This window comes from Lineus longissimus, chromosome 1, assembly GCF_910592395.1.
Source record: "Lineus longissimus chromosome 1, tnLinLong1.2, whole genome shotgun sequence".
Classification (NCBI taxonomy): Eukaryota; Metazoa; Nemertea; class Pilidiophora; order Heteronemertea; family Lineidae; genus Lineus; species Lineus longissimus.
Genome location: NC_088308.1, coordinates 20,792,534 through 20,818,553, shown reverse-complemented (window position 1 = coordinate 20,818,553; position 26,020 = coordinate 20,792,534). Strand labels below are relative to the sequence as shown.

The following is a 26,020-nucleotide window of genomic DNA, read 5'->3' as shown; positions in this document are numbered from 1 at the left end:
TCACTGTGTCCCATTTGAACATTGTATTGTAGAGTTAAATACCCCATTTGGAGGAAATCAGAGGTTAGTGTTTGCTTCTCTGCTTCTGTACACAAACTGGGTAGGGGTAGAGAAGCAAACAATAACCCTCACCTTGCAAATATTCCACAAAAGTCCTTCAATGGGCAGTGGCAAGATATCTCTAAGGACAAAGACACAACACAAGTAAGGGAAAGAATCAATTCAACCAACCCCCATCCCCACCCCGAAGCCTCTCAATCCAATTCTATATACTGGCCTTCTGGTTGTGACTTTGTCCTCGTAGCACTAATAAGGAATGAATGGAAACACCACATAATCTCACTCTGTACAATGCCTGTCTTCTGGTTGTGACTCTGTCCTCACTACACTAGTTTCGGATGTTTGGCAACGCCACAGAGTCTCACTCTGTACAATGCCTGTCTTCTGGGTGTGACTTTGTCCCTAGAGCTCATTGCTCAGCAGGAGCACTTTCCAGTGCCCCTTGATTGATGTCTCCACTGTACAAGAGAGGCATCAAGCCTGTGTCTGTGGTCCCATATAGATGTTCCAGGTTGAGCCCTTTGTCCCAGTGTGCCCCCTGATCAGATGTCCCAGCGAGAGCCCATTCCATTCCGTCCAAGTGGCCTCCCTGATTGGATGTCCTGATGGATATCCCGGCTACAGCCCCATCCGTCTGATTAGATGTTCCCTGATTAGATGTCCCTGCTAGAGTCCTTACCATTCCGTCTGATTGTCCCCTGATGATGGACGTCTCAGCGAGAGCCCATTTCATTCTGCCTCCGATCAGTGGTCACCGTGATTGGATGTCCCAGCTAAAGCCCTTTTCAGGACGTCTCAGTGTGCCCCTAATCGGATGTCCAGCGTGAGCCCATTCCATTCTGTCTCTGGATGCCCCAGTTAGAGCCCTTTCCATGATGTCACAATGTATCCTGAAGGATGTCCCGGCTTGCCTATATCATTCCGTCTAATTGTCCCCTGATGGTTGTCCCAGCTAAAACCTTTTCCATTCGGTCTCATCCGTGTGTCCCCCCGATGACTGCCTCTATTAAAGCCTTTATCATTCTGTCTAAATGTTCCCTGATAGATGTCCCAGCGATCCAATACCATTCGGTATCGGTCAGTGTTCTCGGCCCGTGATAGATATCCCAGCTAGAGCCTGTTAGCATTCAGTCTCAGTGGCCCTTGATGGATGCCCCAGCTAGAGAATCCTTTCCATCCTCTTCCATTGGTCCTTGTAGATTTCCATGCCATGCAGATCACCCTGTGACCCTGCATTGCATAGCTGTGACAGCAAAGAGCCTCTGGTATGTGTGGCTGCGTTCCTTAATGCTTGTTTAAGTTAGAATCATTCATTTCTTACCGGGTTCATCCGCGTTGATATTTGCATGGGCTCAAAGACATCTTGAACGACACATGCGTAGGATGTGACGAGACACGTTCGTCGAAGGCAAGGACAGAGACATGTCTCCCGTCGTGTTAGTTGGTTGCCGAATCTGAGTCTTCTTCAGTACAAGAAAATGACATCTCGTTGTTGACAGTAGAGATTGAAGACAACTAGCACGACTTGAGCGTGTGGGGTGTGAGTGGAGACATGCGGCAAAGGCTGCGACTTGTCTCGCACAGTAATAGTTTGTTCCCGAACAACGAATCTTCCTCGGTAGAACGGATTTGCGAAAGTGCGTCTCACTGTAGACAAACATGACAACAAGTGCATTGGGTGTGACGAGAGACATATTGATAAGTCATTGACAATGACAGGTCTCGCGCCATAATCGTATGCTGCCGAATCTGAAGGTACGCATGCGAAAAGGGCGGCTCACAGTTTGAGAGTAGAGATCAACGACAGCAAAGACGACAAATGGGTGGAATGTGACAAGACACTGAGCGTCTCACTTTGATTGCAGAGATCAAACACAACTAGCGCATCCACAGAGCGTAGGGTGTGACGAAACATTTATGGCGAAAGCAATTGCAGGGACTTCTCTCGCCTGCAGTAGTTGGTTACCGAATTCCGGCAGCATCTTCTTTGGTGCGAGAGTTATTAAACCTTTGACAGCGGAGACAAAAGAAAACTACCAAACGCAACCAGAACGTAAAGTTTTGTGACGAGATACATGCGGCGAAGGTTGCGAAGTGTCTCGCATCGTGATAGTTTGTTGCCGAACGGATAGCTTGTCTCACTTCAGACAGCTGGGACGACTACTGCAAGGGGTGTGACGATAAACATTGGGCGGAGGTCGTGACACTGACATGTCTCGCGCCGGTACAGTTTGATGCCGAATAATAAATCTTCTTTGGTAGTACGTAGATTGGAGTGTGTCCTACTTTGATAGTGGAGCCGATCAAAGACCACGAGTAAGGACGAGGACAAACGCGTTGGATTTAACGAGACACATACAGAGAAGGTTGTGACACAGTTGTGTCTCACGCTGTAACAGTTTGTTGCCAAATATTGTTGCAGTGTTGAATATTGCAATGTTGCCTCAGATGATGAGTGCATCGGTGAGATAGATCAAGCAGTCGCAAGTGGAACAAATCGGACGTGACAGCCTCACCACTGCTGCCGAAAAACGACGGGAGAGATGAGGCATTTCGATCTGTTGACGGCAGCCTCGGCCAGTTGGTTATTTGTCGTTTGAGTTTACCAACTTGACGTTAGCGTCGCTACTTGATTCGAACGTTGTCCTCAGTTTTGTCCCCTGGGAGATGTGACTCGCGGACAGAATATGATCAAATGTAGTGTTAAGTTTATGGTGATATAGAATTGCTTTGCGCCGTCTCGGTTGGTTGCCGGATGACGAATCTCGTCAGTTTAGAACAGAGATGCCAACGTGCATACCACACTTTGACAGTAGAGACCAAAGACAACTTAGACAACAGATTCGTGGGGTGTGACGAGGGACATATTATGGAGAAGTGAAAGATATTTCTCGCGCTGAAGAAATCTGAGACAACAGCGGATAAAATGATAAATTTATGTGATGACACTGAACTCTATCTAAATAAATCGTTCTTCGTAATTGATGACATGTAATAATAATGTTTCTCTATACAATAGAAAGTAATTGATGACCAAGTTTCTGGAATAATACAACTATAGCACACCGTTCATTTTCAGACAGTCACATCAAATCATCAAGAGGTATAATATGCCCTTTGGTCCATTGGTCCACACTGCAATATAAGTGACGTCATCATCGGCCTTTGTACTGTTAAGCGCAATACATTCTCTCTCACCGGGCTCCTGAGTTGATGGGGTCACTTGGGATGTTCTCACATGGCGTTCAGTTGGTTCTGAGGTGTCCTCTAAATGAAGAATATTTGTCTCCTTGTCTCTTTCAGTGTTTTGATATCTGCGTTAAGCCTACGGATCTACATTAATTGTCCTTGAAGCAGTTTTCCTAAGATACTGGGTGAGCCTAAATACAAGGAGACAAGGACAACCACCGAGGGTAGTCGTGTGAACACAATTATCAAGCATGCTCACGAATAGTTCCTCTCCAAGACTTACATCTGTAACAGCAATATTATTGCTACGTGACTGGAATCTCGTGTGGTAACCGCGATGTTGTCTTATACATTTTGGAGGTTTCTGAGAAAACAGTGGATTTTTGTAAGTCCTATTCAATGACATATAAGTTTTCAATGATTATTCTGAATGTGCTGTTGCGGGAGATGATCTAGAGGGGTCTGTCCTGTTCGCGCAAGGAACTCGAAGGCAGCCAACATCCGTGTTGGCAAGTGGTCTGTCAGCATCCTGGGCGTGACGATGATTTCACGGAGGTCGTCATGCTTGGTCCACAACAAGTAACGATATTCGTTGTTCCTGAAAAAAGTAAGTAATGATTAAAATTGTCGCCAGTGAGACCACCACAACCCATCCTTAGGAAACCACGGCTAATGAGCGGGACAGATGAGCGAACATTATACCTTTGATTATCTCAAAATGTCACAGCCGGAGACCCAAATTAATTCGATCCGAAAAAGTTGAAACCAACCCCCCTCGTGGTGGAAGCGCCATGCATAAAATCACTTCATCACTTCGGTCCGTATGACACCATCTTTATGGACATAATCAAAACTTACTCTACTTCTATAATTCTCATAATCTTTCCTGGGACGTTGAGCACTGGATAAGCCCCTACATCTTTCTGGCAAGAGGCGATCGCCTTGTCTACCCAACTCTGAAGAAAAAGTGAAGGGGTTTTATGCAGAGTAAAAGCAACTAAATGCTGTAAAATCGACCAGGGTTCGCACAGAGCGTATGCCGTTACCACTTGGATGTGTTGCTTCCATGCACTACCACCAAAACAGCAGAGCTATCTGAAAATGCTTTGAGGGAGAACACAAAGCTGCGGCAATACACGGAAAACAGGTGGATAACACTGGTAAAAAATATCAGTGTCCAAACATCCATTTGGCTCTATAATTGTCATTGTTTCACAAAAATTTATAGACTCGATGTTTTCCACTGACAGTACCTCGCTGTCTTCTTCCGCAAGATTAACTTTGCTGTCATGTTGCTCCGAAAGCTTTATCTCGTTTTCTGTCGTTGTGTGATCAGGATTGTATACCTCCTCTGCTGGCTTTCGGCAGCAGCAGAGAGCACGCCAAACACCACTTGCAAGAATCCTGAACTGAAATATAAAAAAAACACGCATTGTGAAATAGACCAATATTTCAATGGTTCACTGGGTTTTTTTCGGATTCTCTATTGGAATTTCGCGACTGAACGCAAGTGGCTCATCTCATGGTACAGCCGGAATTTAAAAATCTACAAAATTATGTATGTATCTACATCTTTGTACCGAAGACATAGCCACAACCATGAAGACAACCCATGTACCCTCGAATGGTGTCACCGCTTATTCTTGTCCCTTTAAACATACAAAGTTATTTAAAATGACCAAAGCGAAGAAGAGGACGAGGAATAATGATAATAAGAATAAGAAGAGATGATGAAATACCTTGGGGCTTTTGCTGTGTTTTATCTGTCTAAGAACCTTGAGTTTAAGATCATCCATATTCACACGACTCATTCGCGGTATCATGTCCTTGGCGAACACCACCGAACATATGAATGCCTGGGCGTATTGAGCCAGCGCAGGACTGAAAATAAGGAGAAAGTATTGATAATGAGTGGAACGTTGTCGTTATGTGATATGGAATACGGTACTGATAATGATAGTATCTGGGCTGCATAATGCATGGCACGAATTCGAATGGATGCAGCGTTGTCCTCGTCCGCCCTGGATGTGACTATGTCCCAAGAAGACCAATTTTGGGAAGCTCGGGTGAATGAAATTTTTGATATCACGGACGGAATCTCTCTCCGTGCATCGCATTCATTATAGGGATGATTTGTTATGTGCTGCCAACATGGCAGGGGTCATGCTCCTGTGTGCATTTAGCTCATGTCGTGAAAAATGTCATATTGGCGAGAGAGAGAGAGAGAGAAGTGTATAAAGTACGTACGTTAGCACGGGAGGGCCGGCGAATGAGTAGCACTTGAGAGTAGGATACTGGGAGTGGTAGAGTAATGCTAGGCAGGCTGAGAGTCCAGCTCCCAAGCTGTACCCAGTCAAGACGAGTGTGTAATCCTGAAGAAAAAATAAACAAGAGGCATGCAATAACTATCAAAACAATTGTGGAGCACTACTTTCTTTTAAAAAGTAATTATCAGTAGAAACCAAGTCCTCCAGTGAATTGGACAGGGTTGGAATCAACTGAAGGCTACCCGTACCTAAAGAGAACGGGAGCGTTGGTGACCAAGCCATATTCAATAATCGTACCCAGGAATTCTGCATCGGAACATGATATAAGACTGCGACATTTTAAATGTTTACACCGACCACCCGGTTGTGACTTTGTCCTTATATGGGCAATTAGGACAAATAGGATATGTTGGTGTCACACGAGCCTAATATTGAAGATACATGTAGGCCTACATGAAAGAGGGGTTATCCTTGATAAATGTCTGCCCACAAAAAATAGACTTATGAGGCCTATAATTACACTGGCGGGATGAAAAGAACACGTCTTCCTAAGTTAAACAAGCAAAAGACTGATTCCTACCGGGTGTTCCTGAAAAGCCTCTTGTAAATATTCCTCACTTTTGCATTTGATATATCTGGCAGTCTTCATGATGCCGCTGTGGGCCTCGTTCGGTTCATCAGGCAGCTCACTGAACTCGATGGGCTCTGACTGCACAGTCAGGGATGTGACTGTGTCCTTCAGTGACATGAGTCCCCTTGACACAAGCATTACGGTCTTGTCTTTATGGTTGTAGGCCACATAGAATGGGACCTGAAATAACTGAATGCAAACTTTCTGTTAATTCTCTTAGCTTCGCATTTTTTTGTAGACTTGTGACTATTTTACTCTTATTGATATATTATATTGTAGACTTGTTCATTTTAGCTATTTGACATTTCAGTTGTGGATGATACATGTGGATGATAAATGTGCGCCGGGAGAATATCCGTTGGTGGATGACATTGACTTCAGCCCTGGTGTTCCGCCACTGCGCCCGCTCATTTACGCTCATAAGTTTTGTCGTCCCTAGACTGCTTACGCTGTCATGGTAGGTTGCATAGATGATATCACATTCTGGTATTTCCACAGTCAGCTTTAGGGCAGCAAGGTTACATTGGCAACAGTTGTCCTCGACGACACTGTCGTCCTCTGGCGCACAGCATCTGAAGGACAAATATACCCTTGAATATCCTTTCCAGCCGACACCTCTGTAAGGTACGTCCGGTCGCACAGGACACATAGGATGACGAAATGGACTGCCCGGGAGTCAACTATAAGCAGGACATTTCCCCACATGCCGACTTACCGGCGGTGTACATCAATCCCAAAGTCTCCTCCTTTCACAAGGAAGGATGGATATACGCACAACGCCGGTAGATCGGAATGTCTTCTAACGAAAGGACACTGATTTAGGTCGTTTCATTTTTTTCTGTAAGCAGGCCAGGTTATGTATCTTCAATAGAGAGGTTATTATCATCAATTGAATAAAATGTTGCCTTTGTGTGTCTCTTTCGGGATATGTCGCCAAGAAACATCAAGCGCTGCCATTTGACGTCATACAGTCACTTAGATTAGTTTATCTCGTGTCTAAACCCATCTAAGACTATGAATACATGATGCGACATGGTACATGACTGCAATATCCGAGGATAGTTTTCCGTATCTAAACCTGTAAATTGGGCTTTACCGACCGACTTATGCGCAGCCTTCATTTCAAAGGGCTCAGCTTTGAAGCAATTCCATTGGAAACAATTCACTTTTAGCGGAAGTGAACAAAACGCAGACCATCTGAATTGATCGATTTCCGATCGATATATGGATTGGGAAGGTGAAACTCTCCATTTTCATTATTGGTGGAAAATTTTGTCATGTTGACTACAGGTAAAATTCGACATTGAAGATATTTCTCCATGTCGAGCTACCAAAGATGTGGGTATTCAGCGCCTTTTGGACTCAGCTCCAGACTGACACCAGTTTTGCAGGCCACTCATTTACTGTGACGTACTTGTAATGTTTTGCCAAGGTGCATGGACCCGAACAGTTGCCGTTCATCACAAGGTAAAAGGGCCACCCGAATGCCGCCTGGGCGTATTTCAGGTAGCGGATCATGCGGTTGATGTCGAGCCAGTCCTCGATGGGCGGGCTTGGCGAACCAGGTGTAGCCTCCGGGCCGACAGCCCCCTCAACCGTCTCGTCTGATGGGGAGATGATGTAGCCTTCATCGAGCCCTCGGCGGTGTTGGTCCTGGTGGACGAGTACGAACCCGGCAGCGATATCTGTCGCCACGAGGTCTATGCCCTAACGAGGAAAGGAAATAGATCTATCAGAGTCTAAAGTTGGTTGAAAAGTGAGGGTTAAGATCTGTTAAAGATTCGAAGGTACAGTCAAGACCCAGGTATGTCCCTTTGATGAGATCTGTTATAACATGGAAGTAGACACACTGTGAGACATCAGTCTAAAGAAAGATTTTTGACTCGAAGCAAATTGTCAACATTACTCACCGCGAAAAAATCCGCCGCTATCCTGGCAATTGTTGAAAGACTTGCTTTACTGGAGTTACCTGTTCCCACACAGCAACATATCCTGCTACATCTGTGAAAAATTATACTTATATGATGTTATGATGATATAGCAGTTGGCAGGAGCTACATTTCTATAGAGGTAGACCAGATTACAGAATACAGAGCAATGACGCGACGCGACAGTCTGTCACACCCACAGCCTAAACTTTGTCAAATGGTTCTTTAATCTTTCCCGGAATTGACAAATGTTCCTGTACCTTGGCAAATCTAGGTTGATCACTCAAATGCCATTTCGACAACACAGGGTTTGTCGCAGGAACAATGCTGGTTTGTCACGGGCGACGAATCCTGGTCTGGTAACATGACACTTGCCAAATGAGATTGTGACAAACCAGTCCGCTCAAGCTGTGACGAATCTGGTGATGACCGACAGGGCTAACATTGGCATCTCCTCAAGCTATTGGCTCGAATTCTGTACCAGGCCTTCAGATTAATTTCCAAATAAAGGATTGTCACAGTCTCGTTTGATATATAATTGACAATGGCGTCTCTTTCATTGATTTCCGAATTATACGTTACCGAAGGACAATTTACCTTTGCAACCAGACGTCAGTGGATACTTGCGTGACGTCTGTATTTTCCTCTGAGCGCATCTTTCCTCCCAACGGGTCAAACAACACGGCTATACTTATTATAAACAACAAAATCACCACAAGACCCATCAGAGCTGCAATCCGCATCGTCAGTAGCACTTCATCGTCACATGTTGCGGTGTTCCCAAACGCCCAATATGTCCCCGCGATCAGTAGGATGCACTCCGGTACGAATCCAAAGACAAATTTGAGGTAGAGGGTAATGCGTAGCCATCGTCTTGGATACGCATCCACCATTGTTCCTTGTGAGCTGACGCAAACTATGCCTAGTGTTAGAATGATGTGGATGACGGTCTGTCCGATGAGTCCGATGAAGAATATTTCCAGGTAGAGTCCCGCCTTACAAGTGAAAGAACCATTGTGCACGCCGTAGACGACGGCGAGGGCAATTAACCTGGAACGGAGTGGGAAAAATTAGAACTGCGATCTTGAGTTACAGCCATTTTGTTGCCAGTCGATTCCCATGCGCAACTGGTGGCCAGTCCAGCAGGGATTTCCGGACGCCAAATTGTCGCCAATTCGGGCGTCAACTCCCTCGAAACTCCCTTATTCGACTGTGCCATGGAGATATACCGCGGCGTAGCTAGGTAGAGGAGGAGTTTCACCCAAATAGCTAGATCAAGCTGCGCTGTCAAGTGGCCGAATGTACAGCATTTTACACAAAAATTTGCGATATCTCGCTAAATCTTACGGATACTGGTGTTGTACATCAATTGTCAGAGAAAAGTGGTAATTCTTAATTGAAATCAACAAGGACATTCGTAGATATGCATTTTTTGTGAACGCCTATTTCATTTTTAGAAATGACACAGGTATAAGCCTAGCGAGAGTGTGGTCGGGGTCACAGACGGTGGCCAGGCAAAATAGCTCGTTTTGGCGATAATTCGTCGTTTGGGTATCCTTGCTCGACTGGTACCAACCGATACCGACATCGGCTTTCAACGTTTTCCGCTCCGTCTCGGCTCGACGTATAGAGTGTTCATGTAATTCAATTCGCCTAATGTCCATTACACTGACTGCCATTATCGACCTATTAGTGACAAACGAGAAGTAACTGTTGTTGACATTCATTTAATTATGCTCCTGGTAATTTTGAGTTATCTTTCGTGTTATATATGCAGTTTGATAAATATGCGTACATTCACTGAATAGTTATATCTAAACCACAACACCAACATACCAAGTAAAATGACGAAGTGTAAATGATGTTACATGCAAATGATGGTATTGTAAACTCGCACCATTGATGAAATTTGAAATAAAAATTTTTGTTGTAAGAAACGAAATCAGCGCCTCTTGTTAACTCACCATGCTGCTCGGAATACCATCTCCATAATTCCACGAAAGACGAAGTCATCATCCCCGACATGCCACCGCCGGTTGAACAGAATTAGGCCTGGCATTATTGTTTCGTGTTTTAATACCTCAGGAGCAGAAAAATCCGAAATGTGAAAAATTAGAGAACCACTGTATTGGCATCTCACGTAAAATCGAGAATCAAGCCGTTATTCTTTGGAAAAGCCCTGGCACGTCTTTTCCTTCATGATTTCCCTTCTCTCTCTGCATTTCATCCATTCGAAGGTTCATGATATCATTCCTATTATATCGTTCCCATTATTCCCATTAATAAAACCAGAACGAGCACAAATAATGGAATCAGCCAACATTGAAGCATTGCAGAATAAACTTAGACCACATATCATCATTGTTCGTCTTATTGATTCATGACCGTTTTTGCGAAAGTTTTGTCAGTTATTATTTCTGAATATGATCATGATGGACAGAATTGCATGTATAGAGTCCACATTGGCTTCAACGTTGATTGCTAACGACTTGACTCTATTTCAATCAGATGATTATTGATGTAGATTGATTTATAGTAGTGTCTTCGCCGAACATCCAGAACTATATGCAAATTAAAGACAAAACCTTCAACAGAGCTATATAGAGTATCGATCTTGCTGCATCAGCTGCTACAGTATGAACTAACATCGATTTATATCTGAAAATACCTGGTTTTCTTTGGGTGTGGCCACACGACTCACGCGTCGAGGCTAAAATTGATGTTTCACCCTGTAATCGTCGATATTGGTCGAATTATTTTATTTTGCAAAAGTGTGGTAAATATGGCCGAGTGTTCTGAAAGTTCAAAGGGAGATGGGCACGCGATTTACTTAGCTACTGTATTAAAATTTACAATAAAATTCACTCGAAACTGACAAGAAGCAGTTTTTCAATTTGGGCAATTCGTAAAAGCATACATTGCATTATTTTGCCTGTAGAAAGACATTTTTGCACTACCGGGGTGCTATCATGCCGTTGAAAACTACTCGTATTTTTCATTGCTGACTTCAATATAAGCCATATCGGCATTGAAATAACCGGATTCCTGTGTTCCTTGGTGGTGTATGACCTATATAAATATTGATGATCCTTAAATATCTTAAGGCCTACGGTTCAATAGACTGTGAAAGCAGTTGATTGAAATCTTTATTCTGACAAAGCTACTTCCTCATTTTCATGACGGCACGTTGTATTATTCGACTTCAAGTGTCCAATCGGCAGGCCACACGTCAATGGTTCCTGTTGCTTCTGTAGTCACTCCCCGCAGTTCCCATCGCTTATGAAGCGACGTTAAACAGATTTGTTGTTATTCTAAAACATTGATATCAGTAAGTTGTTCGATATCTGCTAAAAAAGCATCAAAGTAAGTTATCGTGATTGGAGCTGCTGTCCTTAGATTTCATGTCATCACTGCTGCCCTCTGTTGCTGGACAACGTTTCGTTTGCGATCAACAGAGTCAAATATTCGTCATAAAATCGTACATTAACATTGCTGTTATGGGAGCGACCAAACCCAACAAGACAAGTATTATACTTGTTCAGTAGCGGCATCCGAATCCTGTATTTGTGGTTTAAATCGAATGCTATGCCTGTATTGGCTCGATAGTGCAGTTAAGTCAGTTAACGTTTTTATTGGTAAATTAGTGGTTATTGAGCACATGGTGATGACAAATTAACACAGAACAAATATTTACATATGAGGTATATTTATTTTGTAGCATGAAAATATAACATCCAATGTTGGTTTTTAATTCATTAACATAACAAACATTGATTAAATTACAAAATCAGCTATAATAGTAGATGCTGGGTTTTTTATGATGCATTACCCTTTTAGGTGGTGATTTCTTATACACACTTACGCTCAAACTGATAAGTAGGCCTGGTCTACGTATGCGTGCAGTACAGCACCTGCCACAAATAGACCGTTGTGAAGAGCCAAAGCCACATCCAACTAGAAATCAGTGCCAATTCTGGCCATTTGCCTGCTGCGGATGCAAATATCAGCACGATGCTACGTTTGCATAATTGGCCATACATAGTGTGTAGGGCCTACATGTACATGTAGGCTACAGAATACGGAATACTTTAGTATGCACTAGTATGCACTCGTATGCAAATATCACTGTGAGTAAGACGCTAGGTTTGCATATTTGGCCATACATAGTGTGTACATGTACACGTAGTCTACAAAATACTGAATACTTAGTATGCACTCGTGGCCTCATTCGAGTAGCGTGTCCGACATTCCGCAGTCCTTCATCACCACCAACATGACCACGCCACAAGTAGCTGGTTCCCAGACTTTCTTGCTGGCTTTTGCTGGCTAAAATAACCACAGGAAGTCTCAACCAAAGTATGCTTAAAGAAATCACTGAAAGGTAAATGCAAGGCGTTGTAACATCATGCAGCCCCCAACAACAGCTCTGTATTGACGCAGCACTGAACTAAGCATCACACCACTGCACATTACATGTTGATTTTAGCGACATCTAGCGGCTCCCGATTCGTTTAAGATATGAAATCCCATGCATTTTGTTCATTGCACACTTACGGATGGCCGATTATACGGTCATGCTTTAGCTATCGTCTTTCACACAAAGTCATAATTTATGATAACAAACATCTAAATGCACAATCACATTAACTTATACCACAAAGAAATAATAAAAAGGCAATATCTGACATGTTTTCTGACTTGATTGCCGAAACTCCTTGAAATCTTATCATTTCTTTATGCTTATACACGTACTTGCTTCAAATAAAAGTATGAAACTCAACTCTGACGAAAAATTGCAATACAAAATGCAAACTTGAGCACACACCCATGAACACACAATTATTAAAATATCGAAAGGTACATGTGTGCTGTTCATGTCAATCATAATATGCATGGTTTTCGGACAAATCACCACAAATGCGACATTTTGCCATTATACTATGGAAATGCACGGGATATACAGTAATACATAACATAACCAAACTTAATCAAACACACTGTTATTTACAACTGCTTGTCATTTTCTGAATGCTGGCTAGTGGAGGGCTAACTGTAACCAACCACATTCCTTCAGGAAGTGCTGGTAATTGCGAATGCCTTCGACTTCCATCCGAAAATGCCCTGTTCCCTTTTGTCCCTTGTTTTCTTCCTCCTTATAAACCCTTCTTTTCTTTTCAACAATAAGCTAAAGCCCTTATTTTCATGAGTGTAGGCTAAGCAAGAATCTCACTTCATGGGGGCAACAAAAGCTAGCACTAGCATACCCTCTAAAGGTATGGAAACACCTAGAAATTCGACCAATGGAAATGCATCTACATCATTCTACAATCCTTTGGAATTTCAAAGATGGTTAAAATTGTCAATATATGTCTATAGAATCCTCTGAAGAAGAGGTTCTAAATTCTTTGGATGGCAATTTCAAAATATTTTTATTTCAAATTTAAATGCACTATACACAATTTACATTTATAAACCGGGTATAAATAAATGCAACTGGTAATTGGAAGCTATAACTTATAGGCCATCAACCTTTGATAACTAGTACACACTTAAATTGAAATATGAAATAACTTCAGCAATTAACAAGGGTACTATTCACAAATATCCCTACAACTATCAAGTACTGTCTGGGGAGACTAGGGGTAACACAGAGTGCTATCGTATCACATTATCCTCGCTGTGCAATGATATCATCAATGCATTTCACCTCAGAGACACAGCGCTTGACATCACGTAGACTTTCAAAGTGCCTGTTGATTTTTTCTTCATAAATATAGGGGTTCCATGGTTTCGAGTTTATTGATATTCCAAACAAACCAGAGCTTGTTTCAAGTTACTGGGATCTATATTAACCTGGTTTCAAATTACAATTCTGAGTCATGATCAGCTTGCTGTTATGAAACTCCTAGCCAACATATATCACACTGCAAACTTAGACAAGATGTCCATTTTAAATCTATTTGAACTGTCCACTCATTTCATCGCAATGCAAAAAAGATGATTACTTACCCAACTGTTAATTAAGCATCTTAATACTACATGTCACATTATGGCGCTTGTATATTTTGCCAATAAAGGAGTAGGAGAACAGGCCGAGTGGCACTCTAAAACGTAACACATTGTGCATTTAAATAAGTGTGCCTTGCATATAAATAGTGATTAATTAATAATTCGACACTTAAAACAATATTTACATTACATGAGCTTAAGAAAAAAATAAGCAGCGTTCTTCTGTTGAAACTTTTGCCGTTATCTAAACCAAAATACTTGTCTCGTCTGCCAAGCTTCCCTTGAAAACAAACTGGTGCAATCGCGACATCACTGGTGAAATTCAATGGAGCAGACACCTCTTATGAAAGACTCAGGCAGGACCGACGACTGGCATCGTTGTTATATCTGCATGAACTGAATATGCAAAGGCGATTAAAGCTGAAAAAAACCCACCTAGAGCATACAGGTTACTATAGTATATTCCATCAATGCGTCAACTATCATTGGCTCTCGTATTACAGAATAAGATATCAACATGTAAAAATAATTTGAATGAAAATATCGTCATATTTTCTCATTTGTAAGAAAGCCCAGAAAAATCATTCGAATTTTGAAGTTAAAAATATTGAAGTCCGAAATTCGAATGATACTTCTGAGCTTTCGTTCATTTGTTATACATGTAGTTTGTGCCTCGGTTGACAGAAAGGATTGGTGAAAGACGAGTTATTTTGTTTACAATACAACAATGCAGGGCTTTTATAACACAGACCGTCATCTGTGTTTATTTTGAACCTGGAACCCCCTCTTTCCAACTCACTTCATGGCAGGAGGAATCCTTCTACCTCTTAAAATCAATTAGTAATTTATTACGTAATCTTTTACTACTCCGGTAGTTCCTATTGCACCGACTGTGAAATTAGTTCTTGTAACTATGCAAATAGGAATTCTTAACCATCTTAATGGTAAGTTCTACTACTTTGTTTAGCGAAAACAACTACATCTAGTTAATGGTTAGTTTTCACTGATTTCATAGTTGGTGCAATAGGAACTGGGTTAGTAGTTGGTTTTACTAATGGATTTTAGGAGTGTAGATAGAAACTACGAATGGGCAGTAACTGTAAATATTCAGCTATATATGCTACATACCACATTCATGTCAGTCACACACGATTATATAACATAGAATAGCATTATTAATAAGGCATCCAATTGTTGCATGCCTGGTTTTAGGACAGAATCAATCGATACAAAGTACCTAGAAATGGAAATTCCAACCCCCCAAACCCGCTACGACATTGGACCTAGTTATAAATAAGTTCGAGTATGCGCTTATCAATTATATTTTTTTGGAGTGACTATCAAAGTCCCTCAAGAACTGAAAAAACCCATTTATAAACAGTAACCATTCACGATATATTACATCGATGTGATCATCCTACTCTTTTTACTGCTTTTAGTGGTAGCGCTGGGACCGGAACAACTATAGACCATTTTGATATACGAGTATAAACTTCGAAAATCACTTTCACTTGCCCATACAATCAATGTGATCGAAGGGAGATGGGAATTTGACTAGAAAAAAATACATTTGCCTTATCCCTTTCTGGCTTTAGGCCTACCCAGCATAACAAAAACGCGTGCTGACTTATGCTTACAGACATCTATAACTTTCACTGCAATGAACAAACAAAAATTCAAAATTGAAAACGAATCGAGTGTTAAAAGGTGTTCCCAGATCGAGTCATATGAAAGAAAGTTCCTGAAATGAACTTCTTATCCATGACTACAGTCCTGATACAGGATACTGATAACGCCTACCACACACAGGTGATCGAAAGGGGTCTTATTGTCTCAGCAACTTAACATTCCTCGCATTTTTTGGTGCAGCGTAGCAGATCGGCATTTTCACTTCGATCGCAGCTGGTAACGAAATGTTATGGAGTTGATTACATCTAGATCTCTTTTAAACCTTTTATTTCCCATAAGTCCTAAATTGCGTCTATCCTGCACACATCCATATTAAGACAAAAAAGAAAGGACCAAGAAACATACAACGATGACAAAACATGCTTAGTTGAAACCAGCAAATCCACTGTCACTTGTACCCCCTACATGTAACTCCAGTTCTTTGTCAGGATAATTGTGCCATCTGTGTACGTCGATGATGAGATTTTAATTCAACTTATAGATGGCATCAATGTCCTCTTCGACTGACGGGGTACCCTGCATCTTAATTCACCAACGTTCTAACAGATGACAGTTTCAGACAAGACTTGTATAGGTTGCACAGCAGACTGATAGACATGGATTAGATTGATGCGGGTTCTACCCTCATTATTTCAGGAGGCCTAGGGAAAAGGCTGTGTTCTTGTCACCCGACCTACGCAACCAAAATACTCCACATCCCATCGATTTCTTTTAATCCTGAAAATATTATGATTTCAGTCACATTAAGTATTGATAAGATCAATACTTGGTTATATGTATATTTACAAAACAATGCATATTTAACAGTGAAAACATCTTTACAAAATGCACCATTTGACCATCAACTGTACAGAAGGTGGTTCCACTAACGGGGGCACATCTATATTCAACACAGCACATTACCAGCTATTGCGGGCCTAGCCAATTAAGCCAATTAGTGCACCTGCTTAATTGGTCCTGGCAAGCCTAATGGAAAATGCATAGGAAATATCAATAAAGTTGGCTTTTTGGGCGGGGTGTTAAAATAATCCCAACTCCCGACTTCTGACACAATTCTATATATGTCTAGGTATTTACTGGCAAAATTTGGAGTGATTTGGATGGAAATTCGATGTGTCCATCTATAGGTTGAAAATTTTGGTAAATCTGTAATGCTTCACTCGTAGCCCGTAGTGTAAATTCCTGAGAAAGTGGGTTTTGGGGGCTTTTCTAGCTGCGCTAGCTCCGAAACTATACATTTGATACAAACTCCCGACTTCAGACGTGGTTGATATAACTCTTAGGATTATATTCCCAAGATTTCAGCTTTATTGGAGAAAAATTCATAGTGTCCATAGGGGGGTTGAAAATTGGAGGATTTTCAATTTTTTTCCCAACAAATATGCGAAAAATATAACTTTCCACCTAGAATTAATCAAAATTTCGCAAACTATCATAAAGTACTTCCTTGCAACAATCATTTGTGAAGCTTTCAAAACTTTTGGCTGATTTATTTGACCCTAAATCAGCAAAAACCAAACATTTTAGTGTTTGTATGCACCAATGCACAGGAGGCTAATTGCCAGATTAATTCACACCTTTCCAATCTCAAACAATAGGAATGATGGAGTCTCCCTCTATTCAAAACAGAGTGTGCTAGGCCCGCAATAGCTGGTAATGAACAAGTTTCCATTAAAACCACTGGTTTGGTCACAAAACATTTAGATAACCAGCAGGGAACATGTAATATCAATAATAGGATACTTTATATCCAAAAGGTGTTGGTATCATGGGATGCACTTGAACTGTATGCCATTGATTCGTTGTGACTATAGCCTCTTTCACTCGTTGTCTTTTTGTTGAGGTCAATTACTGTCTACAAAGTTTACATGGTCAACACAGGAAACATAACACAATAGATTGTCAGTGACAAGTAACAAGGTGCAAATGTACATGTCCATACGTTATTGGAAACTATGATATGGTGAAGGATACATAACACATTATTCATTCCGGTTACTATCATACACACGTCGCGCAACATGTTTTAAGAAGATTTTAAAAAATTCACTAAAACAAGAAAAAATTCCCAATAAAATGTTAACCAGACATCACCAGACTTGAGTCACCAGCACGACAGAGGAAATAGAAAATAAAATTCATCAAAACAAAAGGAGAAAAGACTTGACTGAAAACCTTATAATCACTGAAAATCTACTGCACTAGCACTGTACATCACCACTGCACCAATTGCATAGAAACCATTCTGAAGGAGAAGATTTTACGAATAACTTGAAATAAAGATGCTCAACTTCACTCACTTTGGACAAGCAATCAAAAACATTACACATTTTCTAGCATGAACATCTAAATTCACTGAGAGTATATATTAATAATAATACGTTCTCAGATTTTTTTCAATTTCGCATCAAGAGACGCCAGAATTATAATCAAACGTGCTTTCTTACAATCAGTGTTCAACAACTGCGAGTGATATTTGAATTGAGCAGCAATCCACGGAGCAAGGTACATGTAAATATAACAAATCTTACAATCAGAGTTCAACTGCGAGTGATGTTTGAATCTAGCAGCAACCCGAAATCGTCACGTAAACACGGAGAATCTTGGCAGTGAGAGTGACATTAATTTAGCAGGGAGTCACCCTGGTTAGATCGTGAGATATAAAGGAAGTACAGCTGAATGATACACCACTGGGTCCGGCACCTAATTCTGACATGTCTGTCACCTGATCACACCAGGGACAGGCAAACACAGCGGAGACCCAGCAATTAGATTCATTCTGTTACTTTTTTCAGAATCTCATTAGGTGACTGTTCTTTGAAGTGAAGTCTCATCACTCATCGACTGTGGTAATTCAGTCATCATCGACAATGGTAATTCAGTCATCTACAAGATGAGAAAAGCACACTTCCGATGAAATAATCAATTCGCACAGCTTCTCCTTTGGAAATTGCGCAAGAGAAATTAGGTTTGATTATTGTCTTCTTTGATGCAAGCGACACTGAAAGATTACCTGAGAACTGGATAAAAAAATCTTCCCAAAATATGTGCGCTTCGATATGTTCAGGTAAACTACATTGTAATCACATCTAGATGATTCCAAAAAACAGCAGCCGTTTTTGTCAGGCGGATAACGACAAACTATATCAAAAGATCGTTCAACCTTGAAAGCAAAAAAAAAACATATCTAAAAAACATACCAAATATAAATAAAGAGTTTAAATCGGTGGATGCCCAAGGTTTCAATCTATCCACGAACCCCGGTCGATTGTTTCTCAAGTACCCTGATTGGCCAAAAGGAAATGACCTACACTTTAGGTGACCCCGGACCTCTCCCCAACTGGAGCCAATATGTAATAAATTGCCATTACATAATTCTTGAATTCCACATTGGACACGTTGGTTTTACGAATACTGATGATGGTCCACCTCTTTTCTAGAACTGGTCTCGGGACTACAATCAGTTCATCATGGGCCGGATTAAACCAGTCTACTGACATTCATCAACATTACATGTAAGTGGTACATGCAGACTACAGTTGAATCTATCCAAGTATTAGTAAGCACAGGGACATTTAACGCAAATGGCAATCTCTACAGGGTGTCTCAGAAAAAGATTCCTAGAAGAGAGCAAACCACAATTTCTGCAGCTGATAACTCCTTCTTTTCAATACGACCATCACGATTTTATGAAATTTATAACTTTGTTCTATGAACCGGTTATCTCAGGGTCACCTTTTTTTCGGAGACACCCTCTACATCACATGAACGTCAAACTATGGTACAGCATTCTTCTTGTTCGTGTTTTGGAACGGGTAGTGCGGGCAGGTCGGAGGGTGACGGTTCGATATAGTAACCACTTAGGTAGACACGCAGTACAAAAAGCCAGGTCTCATCCGTCCCCGTGTCCCAGGTGAACATTTGTTCATCGTTGCCGTACTGGCCACCGGACAACATTCGCACGGCTAAGGTTTCTGCGGAAATGACGTCAACATCTGCAATGGAGTTTAAGAAATATATCACATCGCGTGATACATGAAGTCGTGAATCTGAAGAAAAACTATTAAGAATTGAGTTTTCTAAGCTGTCACGTATCGCTTCTCTAAAAGCTCTCTTGCTAAGCTCACCCTTCGGCGCTAGGCAGAAAATTGACCCGTTGGCTTTTACAGCGAACAGGTCAAATAATGAGGTAAGAAAAGGCAACAAGTTAGACCTTTTAGTCATTCCCTTCAGGTTGCTGCCAACAGTTTTTAGTTTCCTTTAAATCTGTTGTGCGTTCTCTAAACATGGCATTGACTAACAGTACTTTAGGACGTTTGTGAGGAATGCGCTTGTTGCAACCCACTGACTCTCCTGCAGAGAAAGCAGGTTTTTCTTACCTGTTAAACTTAACCATGTTTGGATCCTGTGCATACATTCCTGTTGAGTTTCAAACTTCGGTGGCGAAAAGGGTCCCGATTTCGTAATTTGGGCCGGAAAGAAAGTCTTATACGTGATAACCGGGTGTGGGCGATTAATAACTACTTCTAACGCTGAAGGCTTCGTGTAACAGACACGAAGTATTCGCAAATACTTGGTCCCTTTTCCCCAACCATTTCCAGCGTTAAATGAATAGAAAGATCTCTGGGTATCAAGTGGCTCTGAAAATAAACGAACATAGGATGTAAGAGCAATGATCTCCTTGGAATCTGACCCCCGTCACGAGACCAACGGTTAAATAGAGTGAGCAAAATGGCCAAATAAGCCGGATAAGGAACTTTCGGGAGGCGTTGGGTGACAAAGTTGCTGGTATAGGACCAAGTTCTGGTTTTAATTGATTACTCGGTTGGTTTAGCGGAAGTTTATGTACCTAAGTGCTGGCTAAGCTACTTTGTATTTCCTGAAATGGTTGCTAAATGTCTCTTTATCTGCAAACCTCAGTGGAAATGGAAATGGTCCTATTGTCATGCTCATTATTTGTGCTATGCATGTGGGAGGATTAGCTATAGAAGTTGAAAAGGATGGTCTGCTCTAAGTGAAAAGTCCTGGGTGACGATCTGATAATGCCGGTGGTGACAGCAGTGGCATTAGTATTCTTTGTAGAAACTCAGGCAAGACTTCATGTGAACCACCCACTAAATTCTTAAATTAGTAGCAGGGATAGGCAAAACACCAAGCTCTTAGTACTTGAAAAGGTACATTTACGCTTGTTGTGCCTTTCTTGATAATGTCAGTTAGCTTTGCCTCTAAAAATCATAGCCAGCATGACATTCACTTGTAGCTTAAACTAAATTGGTTATGAAGGGTAATTTTGAATTGGGTAAAAGCACAAATTGTCGAATGAGAATCTTGGATTTAGATGCTGAGAAAAAGAGCCAGTGGGGCTACTTAGAACTGGGTAAGGCATCGATATGACCATCTTTGAATAACATGGGGATATGCCCTTCAAAGGGTAATTCTGAATCGACCCATACAATCAGCCAAAAGCATGGAAAGTTGAATTGGAGCCTAACAGCACAAAGGAACTCTTCACGCCATCGATTTCCCTATGTAATTTTCTAATAACTCTGTTACGGCTGCTCCCGTGGATCACTTGGATGGCGACGGTAAATATTTGCGCGAGGTAATTGACTTTGGCTGACAAGAGCCCTGGGCTGCTCGGTACACGATGCCAATCTTCGCCGCGAAATGTGGAAGACCATCCTGTCCTTACCGACCCGGTACCTCCGTAATCATGATACTGTAGAGACACGGCTAATCGTCGTGGTCAGCATCAGGAAACTTCACCACAATCAGACACACATCAATGAATCTAATCTAACTGAAATTCTACCCACCGCCACTTTTAGCCTTATAATTCATTGATTGAATATTGGTGAGTCGTATCGAATGTTGCTGTCGAAGCCACAGGCTAGCTCTATTTAACACTGATTGGAATGTTTCATAGCCCGACTCAAGGTATTGTGGCACAAAATCTGCACAACCTGAAATGCAGTAAAACAACAGGGAAATAGATCACAGTAAATAAACTAATAATTTCAGGACGAAGTTCGAGAACGCAAATTTACTCCTCCCCAATAAGTGCAAATCCTAGTGACATGCTTTGAACAGGACTACTTAATACACCCAACCTTAGAGCGAAAAGCAACCCTAGAGCGAAAAGCCGCAACACTCGTAGAGAACATCTTAGGGTATTAAGCCATGACGAATATATACAACCTAGTGAAATGAAGCCTGAAAGGGTTTTCCAAAAGCTCGGAAGTCACATTTTTATTGAAATATGCACATGACAATAGGGCCCAGAACGTCATCCGGAAAATTTTGAAAGTGACGTTCCTCTGCATTCACGCTGCAACCCATACTTTTCTTCGCCCAACATACACCTACCTATTTCCTCATACGTTGGAGCACCACTCACGTAGAATATCCTGATACACACCAGGAAATATTCCACGCACTTGTTCCCCTCGGCAGAATAGCTCTTGTCGGGGTCTAAACCGTTACTAAACTCTTTGTATTTCATCTCTTGTGTTTCTACTGTCACTATTTTACCTGAAACGAGAAATAACACGAATAGAAGGGTGAGTAGAATATTTCTACAATCAAAACTCTGGCAACTAAAACTTAATTAATGTGTTCATGGCTTTATCATCATTTCCTTGGTTTCTACCCCTATTGCGTCCATCGGCAGCATCACATTGATATGGAAAGGTATTCGGGAATAGGGACCCGTGCTGACAAGATAATCGTGTACGTCGCCTTCACGCTCTAATTCTGCCCTGATACACCACAAACATTTTTAGTGGCCGAAGTTCCAAATTATTTATTACTTCCTAAGAAAGTACTAATTTCTTCAGTTGCTAATCCATGCAAGGACCTTTACAGACCCTAATTAACAGAAGACCAAGCAATCTTAATTATTAATTATGTATGATGAACCCCTAATGAGTGTGCGAGGCGAATGATTCTTTGAGATGAAGGGGTTGTCAAAGCACTAATCAGGCCCAGCGGGCAAGTTGTTGCTGCACTAGAACCGAGACAAATGTAAAAAGACTACCCTTTAGTGCCAATATGCGAAATGATTCAGTGAGGTTGCAGTTGACATGAAATACAAAACTATTCTTCGCGAGACTGCAGGTGTTACGATATCATTAAGGCAGCGATATTTATCAATCCCTATAAGAAGGAGTTGAAATAAAAATAACATACGTTAAGGACTTCACGCGATCAATTAGAACTCAGCTGCGTGTCTATCTTCAGATATCCTGACTGGTTGTGTGGTTTGACAAATGACAGGAATAGTAATAATCAAATGTATCGAGTGGGCAATAAAAAATCGCACAAAATTTTATGTTATACATGTATGTCAAAATAGTCTTTGCAAAAGATTTTAAAGAAATTGATTGGCTGCAATAACAATGACGTCATCAAATAATAGCAGAATTACTGTCGCTTTGCTGAGCTAACTATAAATGACTATAAATTTGTTTCCAACGCATATACATGTAATAGCTGGACAAAAATCAAATGTTAGGTGATACATGTATGCCTGATCTTCGCACAATATTCCAATTTCTAACTTTCAAAATGTTTCGGAAAAGAGCAATTGGGTCGGTTAATGACGTGTACAAACGTTGGCTGGCGAAACGTCAACACCTCCCCAATATCAAATTGGACGGGCAATATATTAGCCATGTCAGCTCCTTTCGGTACAGTACCCATCGCAATATTGTGATTTAGTCCACACCATTCATCTGTCAGGGTTTGGTGGACAACTGATCAGGCAATGTCAACCTCTATCGCGCGTTCTTCTTCACTCTGTCAGAACCCCTGTGATGAAAGTGACGTATACCATAGCACGCCGAGACCACCACTGCCAGAAGTAGCAACAGGGTGTTTCGGCTGTCAGTAGGAAGTATCTTATAAGTATAACAGTCACGAAAGTGGCTAATTTGGTTCAGAAATTGCCTTTCACAGTGGAGGAGGACTCACTCTATTCCCTGATTAAATGGTACCGGCATGGTACATGTATGGACTGGTCGCATTCTCATCTGAACGAATTTCGCGCTGTATACAGACCGACCGACAAATGGGCGTGGACATTCAATCGACTGCCATGACTGAAACCATGATTACCAACCACTGATATTTTGCATCCATTGACCAGATTTCTCTCAACGATCTCTTAGTCATGTCAGTGCTTTCAAAATAATTACGAGCTGACCAATTGGGAAGCTTTTAAGTGTCCTATTACGGCAACATTGACCGCCTTTGTTCCGCATCATCCACGACTCCAGTTCAAAAACTCTTTGCCCCAAAGTGGTGAATTCATTTAACAAGTTGAGCCCGTTGGATTTCTTTTCGGTACTTCACATTCTGTCAGCTCCATTAGTTACAAGGTTGAAATGAATGAAGAGGTAATTGATGCCACCGACAGATAATGGCAACAACTTCATCAATGAACCTGGCATGCTGGAGGGGAACCCGAGAGAGTCTCTTGAATATCAATGTTAGCAAAAGGCAAGCCTGAATTTGCTAACTGCAAATCCTGGAGCGACTAGTCACTTTTAATGAGTGTTTGAGAAGACTATTTACAGTAAGGAGGTTACAATTACAATCCTGGGACAATTATAGCCTCTGCGTGCATTATTGTGTACTGCCAGCTGAACCGAGGCTATGCATATAATTGCACCACTTTACCTTACTTTTTACTTTTTCCATTAGCTTGCCTGCGCTTGTTTTTCCATCATCAGCAACCCTACAGGCATCTGCCACAGAAACCAATAAGAGGCTCAGCTAATTGGTCTCCACTAACAGAAAACACCACCAGAGAATTAAGTTCCATACATTTTCTTTGTCATTGAGAACAAAAATGCAACCAATTTGAAAACGCCCGGTACAATGCATCCATGCAATCGTCTGTGTATATATTTTCTTCTGTTTTTGTACGCAGTTAAAAGCCACCTATCATATACCGACTGATGACATAATGGATACTCTTCTGTATCAAATTCAAAATGCAATGAAAAGGAAATGTTCTATAGTCACGCCACAAAATTTGTTGATTTTAATTCCACGTGCATGTAACAAGACATTCATTATTTATCATCAACTGTACCGTATTGGAATTCAAGAGTATTTTACATTCCCTAAATAATGTGATAGTTTAAAAAAACGACTTACCATGCAACGGATTTTTTCTCAAAATATCATTTACACGTTCTATCGTCTGTCGAAATGATTCAAATATAGGTTTCTCGAGGACGTCATCATCGGTCATGTAAGGCATAGCATTGAAGTAGCGGATCCGGTGTGTTTCTGGAGGGCCAAAGTGCGGACCGACCCATAATCTGCAAAGATAGAGCAACGGAACATGAAATCTCAAGATTTAAGAGGGGTGAAAGTTTGACAGTTTATAGTACAATTTTTCTGTACCAGCGGATCGAACCGTCTAGACACACAGCAGAAATATAATGTCGGCCTAATGAGCCATGATCATCGCACCTTTTCGTATCAAATATTTCTCTGATTCTAGGAAAAAACAGAGATTATCACATTTTTATAAACCTGCCGCGCACGAACAAAAAAATAGGTGGCAATTTCCTGTTGTCCGACATCAAGTTCAGATAATGGTCGGAGAAAAATCAGCGTAATCAACCTTCAGTTGCTCCGACGACAGCGATTTACCCTTAAAATAAGCGTTCATGCGAAACTCGGACATAAAAATCCCATTTTGGATGATCAGAAGATGAAATCTGAGGATGCAATTTCCCCGACAAATTCCAGACTGCGCAATCAAAAAAGGATTAGTAATATAGTTAATGAGAATTACTAATCAATACGTTTATGTTCTATCAGGTCTAATGAGATGGAAGTGGCCTGGTTAATTAACCATACACAGAAATGAAAAGACCAGTGCCAGATATTTATATTCAAAGAGGCCAAAGGGATGGATGTTTTTGCGCAAATTACTTCCATTTGCTTAGGAAATGGGCTAATATCTACATGAAAACCGCGAATTTGCAGTGACACTATAATATATCGAGACGGCTCTGTCAAATTACAACCATTACCGCGTCACAGCAGTCCTTCAAATCCAACAAACAAAGCATATTGATTTCATCCCCGCTTATCATGGAATCATGCACCATCATCCTGTCGGCGGTCCATCACATATGACTCTAAAGGAACCACACCCACAGGAAGTAATTTTACCATAATTACACCTTCCAAAGGCATTATCAGAGCAAAACTCATACCCCACTCTC

At 41.3% G+C, this 26,020-nt stretch overlaps 2 protein-coding genes across 7 annotated transcripts in view; both read right to left on the bottom strand.

Annotated features, from left to right (window-relative positions):
• Window positions 1–2,982: 2,982 nt before the first annotated feature.
• Window positions 2,983–10,605, bottom strand: LOC135496293 (diacylglycerol lipase-beta-like). The gene is made up of 11 exons (XM_064785583.1): window positions 10,040–10,605; window positions 8,673–9,125; window positions 8,058–8,148; window positions 7,562–7,854; window positions 6,596–6,719; window positions 6,097–6,336; window positions 5,497–5,621; window positions 4,989–5,130; window positions 4,503–4,658; window positions 4,108–4,205; window positions 2,983–3,847 (listed from the first exon to the last, which is right to left on the bottom strand). Exons 1-11 carry the CDS (start codon window positions 10,132–10,134, stop codon window positions 3,664–3,666), a joined length of 2,001 nt encoding a protein of 666 aa, XP_064641653.1. The 5' UTR covers window positions 10,135–10,605; the 3' UTR covers window positions 2,983–3,663.
• A 6,833-nt stretch (window positions 10,606–17,438) lies between these two features.
• The window catches only part of LOC135491515 (uncharacterized), a 75,350-nt gene continuing 66,768 nt past the window's right edge, over window positions 17,439–26,020 (bottom strand). For all 6 annotated transcript variants that reach the window (XM_064777460.1, XM_064777470.1, XM_064777478.1 and 3 more), the window contains 5 exons: window positions 24,936–25,102; window positions 22,140–22,304; window positions 21,590–21,736; window positions 20,153–20,413; window positions 17,439–19,768 (listed from right to left, as the gene is read on the bottom strand). In XM_064777460.1, the coding sequence (XP_064633530.1) occupies window positions 19,545–19,768; window positions 20,153–20,413; window positions 21,590–21,736; window positions 22,140–22,304; window positions 24,936–25,102 (964 nt within the window). In that variant the 3' untranslated portion in view covers window positions 17,439–19,544. The remainder of the gene's footprint in view (window positions 19,769–20,152; window positions 20,414–21,589; window positions 21,737–22,139; window positions 22,305–24,935; window positions 25,103–26,020) is intronic.

What these genes read in the sequence shown, in the direction of transcription:
- LOC135496293 (XM_064785583.1), bottom strand. Translation starts at nt 10,134, where the DNA reads ATGCCAGGCCTAATTCTGTTCAACCGGCGGTGGCATGTCGGGGATGAT. An exon ending in ATGCAACCTACCATGACAGC is followed by an intron (nt 6,337 to 6,595) that starts GTAAGCAGTCTA and finishes GTTTGCATTCAG; the next exon opens with TTATTTCAGGTCCCATTCTA. An exon ending in AGGCTTTTCAGGAACACCCG is followed by an intron (nt 5,622 to 6,096) that starts GTAGGAATCAGT and finishes TTTTTTCTTCAG; the next exon opens with GATTACACACTCGTCTTGAC.